The sequence below is a fragment of the Spermophilus citellus genome (genome assembly GCF_964194105.1).
Source record: "Spermophilus citellus genome assembly, chromosome: X".
NCBI lineage: Eukaryota > Metazoa > Chordata > Mammalia > Rodentia > Sciuridae > Spermophilus > Spermophilus citellus.
In genome coordinates this window covers 116,501,416-116,508,084 of record NC_138190.1, presented here as the reverse complement: position 1 = coordinate 116,508,084, position 6,669 = coordinate 116,501,416, and the positions used below count along the sequence as shown (strand labels likewise).

At 41.7% G+C, this 6,669-nt stretch overlaps 1 protein-coding gene across 1 annotated transcript in view; it reads left to right on the top strand.

Moving 5' to 3' along the window:
* Positions 1 to 4,467: 4,467 nt before the first annotated feature.
* Positions 4,468 to 6,669, top strand: part of KIAA1210 — a gene marked incomplete at both ends in the record, with an annotated part of 70,215 nt that continues 68,013 nt past the window's right edge. The window contains one exon of the mRNA XM_081277741.1: positions 4,468 to 4,477. Coding sequence (XP_081133867.1) covers positions 4,468 to 4,477 — 10 coding nt within the window. The remainder of the gene's footprint in view (positions 4,478 to 6,669) is intronic.

Here is a 6,669-nt window from a genome sequence, read left to right as displayed (position 1 = left end):
CAGGGGAAGGCTGAGGGAACTGTAGATTAAGGAAGAAAAGGAGCTACATTTTGGACAGGTTGAGTTGTAAGTGCCCATAGAACATCCAGATGGAGAGAGAGAGAGAGAGAGAGAGAGAGAGAGAGAGAGAGAGAGAGAGAGAGACTGACTCAGTTTGGAAATGTTTGGGAGGAGGCATTTATTCCTGGATTTTATGTGAATTCCCTCCTTATGTATCCCTTTGCATTCTTTTTTTTTTTTTTTTTTTTTTTGGTACTGGGGATTGAACTCAGGGGCACTCAACACTGAGCCACGTCCCCAGCCCTATTTTGTATTTTCTTTAGAGATACGGTCTCACTGAGTTGCTTAGTACCTTGCACTTGCTGAGGCTGGCTTTGAACTCACCATCCTCATGCCTCAGCGTCCGGAGCCGCTGGGTTCCTTTGCATTCTTAATATACTTCTACGAACAGAGTTTGGTGGCAGCCAAGGATAATCTATATTTTCTCTTTCCCAATGCCCTCTTTTTTTTTTTTTTTTGGATTGAACCCTGAGGCACTTAACCACTGAGCCACATCCCCAGCCCTTTTTATTTTGAGACAGGGTCTCCCTAAATTGCTTAGGGCCTTGTTAAGTTGCTGATGCTGGCTTTGAATGATCCTTTTGCCTCAGCCTCCCAAATTGCTGGGATTATAGGTGTGTGCCTCCACACCTGGCTTCTCCAGTGGCCTTTTGTCCACCATTCATGCTGTGTCACATATGCACTCCTGAATTCTCACAGTTCCTAAAGATATTTTTTAAATTATGAAGGCAACTAAAAAGTACCTCAGATCACCACTTCCTGACTCCTTGCAATCAAATGTGGATATTCCAGAAAGGAACCTGGCTTTTATTTTTCAAGATTTTAGAAGTGCACCTCTACTGTTTAAGGAAGAAAAGGAAGTAACACTAGTCCAAGATTGTAGACATTGTCCCTGATGCTTGCCTTCATGAGATGGGTTGACATCACCATCATCACTATGAAGGAGCTGTGTGACAGCTTGGAATATTATCCGTATGTAGGCCTTATGCTGAAGACTTCTCAAGCATGATCTCACTGAAATTTGGTAACAGTTCCACAAGGTAGAGCTATTGCTATCCCTGTTTTTATAAGTGAGAAAACTGAGGCACATGGAGTGTAAGTAACTTGCACAAACCTCAACATTCAGGATTCAATTCAGAAAGATCTGGATTTCAAACTAGCAGCTGTCTGACTCTAGAATTCTTGTTCTTAATCATATTTGGCCCTTTAAACTGTCACTTCTCTTACTTTTCTCTCAGAAAGTCTTCCAGTGTTCTTTCATCCTTAGTTAGTTAATAAGTAGCCTGGTTGCATTTAGTTTTACAAGGAAAGTGGGATGTGAAAAAGAACCAGAAAGTTCCTGTTTTCAAGTTTACAAGAATAATGAATAGTCAGCAATCACAGTGGAAGCTCCAAATTGAGGTCTTGTTCAAATGCAGAAACCAGCAAGGCCTATTTCAAATATAAAATACTTGAGGCCCACCTGTGGGAACACCTCCAACTCTTTTATCCCAGAGGTAGAAAAAGGGAAAGTGGGAGTGAACCCGGATGGAAGTTAGAGAAGGGTGATAGCTTTGCTGCTGTTTTCAATGCTTGTTTTTGTTTGTTTGTTTGTTTTTGTTTTTGTTTTGTTTTTTGTGGTGCTGGAGATTGAACCCAGGGCTTTGTACTTGAGAGGAAAACACTCTACCAACTGAGCTGTATCCTCAGCCCTCAATGCTTTTTTACATAGATTTTGATCAGTGATTGTGCTGTTTTCAATGCCTATCTGTCAGAAGGCACCCATGAAGTGACTTAAAGTGATTATATAATCTGGGGCTAGAACTGGGTGTAATTCATCCTAAATCAAGTCTTCCTGGAGGAGGGAAGCACTAGCTGTTTTCCCATTTAGATGGGAGATGGGGGGAAAAGACATTTCAGGTTCCTTTTAGGGGAATTCAGAAATCACAGAACTTGGAAGGGCCAGAAAGCACATCTGGTCACCGGATTCTGGTCCAAAATTTTCATTTGTAGATAAAGAAACATTGCAAAACAAAAGTGATGAGCTGCCTGCATTATACAGCCTGAAATGCTAGATAATGTGCTCTTTCTGGGGCAGGAGAGGTGGAAGACCAGCATGAGTGATGCCCTAGAGGTGCCGACTAAGAGGGGTAGGGAAGAATCAGGCCAGGCACAACCACAAAGCTACCTTGTTCGGATATATTTCAGCAAAGCTTGAGAAGTTTTGTTTTGATTTCCATAGACTCCTCGGGCCTCCTTGATTCTGGCAATAGCTTACAGCTTGCTCTTGCCATATTCCCCTGAAGCCTGGACCAACTGTACATTTCATTGACCTGCCAATGCTAAAGCCATGAGGTCAGTGGAACATGCTTCTGGGTTCTATTTACCCTGCACAGAATATTTCCATTAAAGAACTAAAAGCTGCTTTATTCCAACAACAAGTTACATATTTTCCAAAAAAAAAAGGAACCATAAAGTCCTCATTGATAAACTTCTGGCTGCCTGGTGTTTGGTCAGGAAATGCCAGTTTTTTTTACATGGTGTCAAAAATTAATCAACTTCCCCTCTCCTCCCACAAAAATGTTGCTCTTCAGACACAAAGATATCTGGTTTGCAACACCGCCTCACTTGGTTCCCAGTCTAACTTGTCATGGAGTCCAGATAAAGGCAACTTTTTCTGCTGGGTCTGTATTAATCTTTGCAGATAAACAGAGGTGCCAAGTCATGAAGGATAAATCTCTTTTTTACTTCCATCTGGAATCTGCCGGTAGTTCCCTCCTGCCTGCAGTGAAGCAGGGCTTAGGGCCTATGTGGATAGCACAGGATATAGGCCTTCTTGATTCTATAGTGGGCAATATGTGTGCCTCCTTCCCCTCTCCCCAACCTTCTTGATCAGTGATTGTGCTGTTTTCAATGCCTATCTGTCAAAAGGTACCCACGAAGTGACTTAAAGCGATTATATAATCTGGGGCTAGGTCTGGGTGTAATTCATCCTAAATCAAGTCTTTCTGGAGGAGGCAAGCACTAGCCACATCCCCAAGCCCTTGTCTGTATTTTATTTTTAAGACATAGTCTCGTTGAGTTGTTTAGAGCCTCACTAAGTTGCTGAGGCTAGCTTTGAACTTGTGATCCTCCTGCCTCAGCTGGGATTACAGGCCATCACACCTGGCTCATTATACCACTCCTTAGGACCCTATTTGGGCATATCTGTGCTTTTTGAGGCTTTGGTTTATCAACATTATTACTACTCCCATCTGTTGTTGTCAGGCACACAGCAGGGCTCTGAGGTACTGAGAAAACAGGGCAGAGACTTTGGAGTTGAGTATAAGAGCAGTGATAGTGTATCAATTCTCAAACTTTCATTCCCAAGGATCATTCAAGAGCCTGTTGTTGTGCAGTTATCGAAGTATACTTATGTCTTGCACAAAAATGTTATGGACTGCATATATGATGGTGGTCCTATAAGATGATATCTTGCTTAGTGACATCATAGCCACCTTCATTTGTGTAAGTACACACTGTGATGTTCACACAACAATGACAAAATAGCCTGATGATGCATTTTTTAGAATGTGTTTCTGTCATTAAATGACACATAACTTATGAGGCGCATCTTGGCCTGTGAAGGATCACCAAGATAGCAAAAAAATAATGTGTGTGTGTGTGTGTGTGTGTGTGTGTGTGTGTGTATACACATACAAGTCTTGTTTTTTCTGGAAGGAACCTAAGAAATAGGGTATGTACTTGGGGGAGGTGAAGAGTACAGATAGGCTTTCATGTTTCATCATTTAATACTTTCGTGTATTGCTAGAATTTTCCAATCATTTTTTCCCCTTTCTTAGTACTTACAGGCCAGCTACCCTGGCTACATGTTTCTGCTTGTCCCACAGAACAATCAGTCATTCAACTCAGGATGCCAGTGGCCTAGGGAAAGGACCACAAACTCCTTTTCTAGGATATAAAGGAATGAAAGAAGGGAGTAAAGAAGGGAGGGAGGGAGGAAGGAAGGAAGGAAAATAAATGACAGCAGGGGGCAATTCAGATAGGCCAGTGTGAATCACTGACTCCAGACTCAGGGGGTCACTTTTCTGAGCTGCCAGGGAAAGGAAGCCAGAACAGTTCTTTGCCTGACTAGGTGGTAAAAATGCCACTTACTGTGCCAAGCAAATCTTCCTCCTTTAGTGGGGTGGCCTCCTGGCTGAGTCCTTCTTCTGAGTGAATGGTTGGGCAGAGGGTGTATGTTTAGACTTTGGATAGGGATGCCTGGGGGGAAGTGCGGCCTGTCCTGATATCTGACCCCAAACGTAGCAGTTGTGGGGCCCCAGCAGCCTCACTGCTCTGAGCTCTGGGCTGAGTAAAGTATGAATGATAAATGTGTGTGCTTTCTTTTTACCAGTGATTTTCAGGTTAGAGGTCATTATTTTGGCCATGGCTGCAGGTGAGAGAAAAGAAAATTTGATTCTTCTTCCTGTTCCATCCCCAGGCTCTTTAAGGCCAGGGATCTGGGGAGAGTGAAGGGAATTATTTCAGAGTTTTCTCACAGTCAGGAGAAAGGAAATGAAGGTATCCGGGAAGAAATTGGCAAGGGCCTTTCACATCCTTGCACCTTCATTACCAATGTCACTGACCCCATCTGAGTTTCAGTTTCCACTTACGAATGGGAAAATCTGAAATGCAGGCAAATCATGCATGCAAGCAGATGAGTAGCTATATGTGTTTAAAACCATCTCACAATGTCTATTTACAAACTTTCCTCATCTCTGCTGAGTCAAGAGGATCCCCTAGGACCACACCTGGAGCTAAGTTTGTGTTATTGCACATATGGCCTGAAGGTAATAAAGTACATTTTAAACATTCTGTATAATACAAACTTCCTCCAAATCTGGTTGTTCTCTTCCACCATAAGAACAAGCCTGTGTTACGTGATGGTGACTTTCCTGGTTGTTCCCTCCCCCCAACTCCAGGTAAGGTATCCACACAGGAGATGCCAATGACTCTGAAGACTGATGGTGGAGAAGGAGGAAGAAAAGTAGTCTGGCCTGGGAACTACCGTTAACAAATAGCCATATAATAGCCCCCCCCCTTTCTCTGTGGGTTTGCTTCCATCAGTTTCCATTATTCACAGTCAACTATAGTCTGAAAACACAGTACAGTTCAACAAGGTATTTGAGAAAGAGAACATTCACACAATTTTTATTACAGTATATTGTTATACTTGCTCTCATTTCTTATTATTTTAAGTAATCTCTTCCCACCATGTTATGTTACATTTTCTTCTAGCAGTCTGCCATAAATAATTACTGACTTGGGGCATGTCATCATTCCAGCCAATGTTATGACCACAGACCCACCCCAAATCATCTTAAAATCACTCAAAAAGGTATTCTGTTGACTAGAATTCTACACTGTGCCAGGGACTATGGCAGATGCAATAAATGTGCCTTAACCACTGGAAGCTTAAAATCTAAGTTAAGGAGGTAAGATATGTTCATTTGAAACACCTTGAGAACCATTTAATCAAATGTCAAGTGAAAATGGTATGATAGTAGCAATTCCTATCAGTTATTGAAGTCTTCCTAATGGACAGGCACCATAGTATGGATATCACACTTATTACCTCATTTAAACTTCCTAACAACCCTTTAGGATGGGTTCTGTTAATATCTCCGTGTTAGTCAAGACAACTCAGATTTACAAAGAGTAAATCATTTAATATAGCACAGCTGATAAGGGCAGATAGAGCTAGATTTCACCTGCAACTTTTATTTATTTATTTATTTTTGTGGTGCTAGGGATTGAACCTAGGGCCTAGTGCATGCGAGGCAAGCACTTTACCAACTGAGCTGTATCTCCAGCCCAGTGACTTTTGATTTTGATAACACTTAAAAACTACAGTTAAGTTGAAAGAATACTATAATGAAGACCCATGTATGCTTAAGCTAGACTTGCTACCTATTATGTTTTATGTTTGCTTAAAATCTATAGGGATTTTCTCTCCGTCTTTTCTCTCTCCATATATATGTATACACACACATGCACACCAAATGTTTCTATTTGAGCATAAATTGCAGACATCCTTATGTATCCCCTCTAAATATTTCAGCACGTATCTCCTAAGAACAGAAGACATTTTTCTACAGTGCCACAATGCAGAGTCAGGATTTGAACCCAGCTGTGACTCAAGAGTCCTGAACACAGGTGCTATGAGAGTTCAGTCGAAGGAGCCATTAATAGAGTCTGGAAATTATACATTTTCTGTGGACCCTCTACTCCTGATTGTTTATAGCAATGGAAGGAAGGAGTTGGGCAAATAATCACGAAGTGTGCATAATCAAAAAACCCAAACCTCATGGTTTTCTGAGTGTGTTCTATTTGAGTGGGAAGGGAATGACAGATTTGCCTTCCTAATTAATTTCTTCTGTGGCAAATATTAAAATCTTTCTTAACCACTCACAGACATTATAACTTGGGTAGTATTCCAGAAGTTGTACTTTGATTAAAAACATAATTGCAGAAAATTCAGCCAGGCACAAGTGGCACACGCCTGTAACCACAGCAGCTTGGGAGGCTGAGACAGGGGTATTGCAAGTTCAAAGCCAGTCTCAGCAGCTTAGTGAGGCCCTAAGCAAC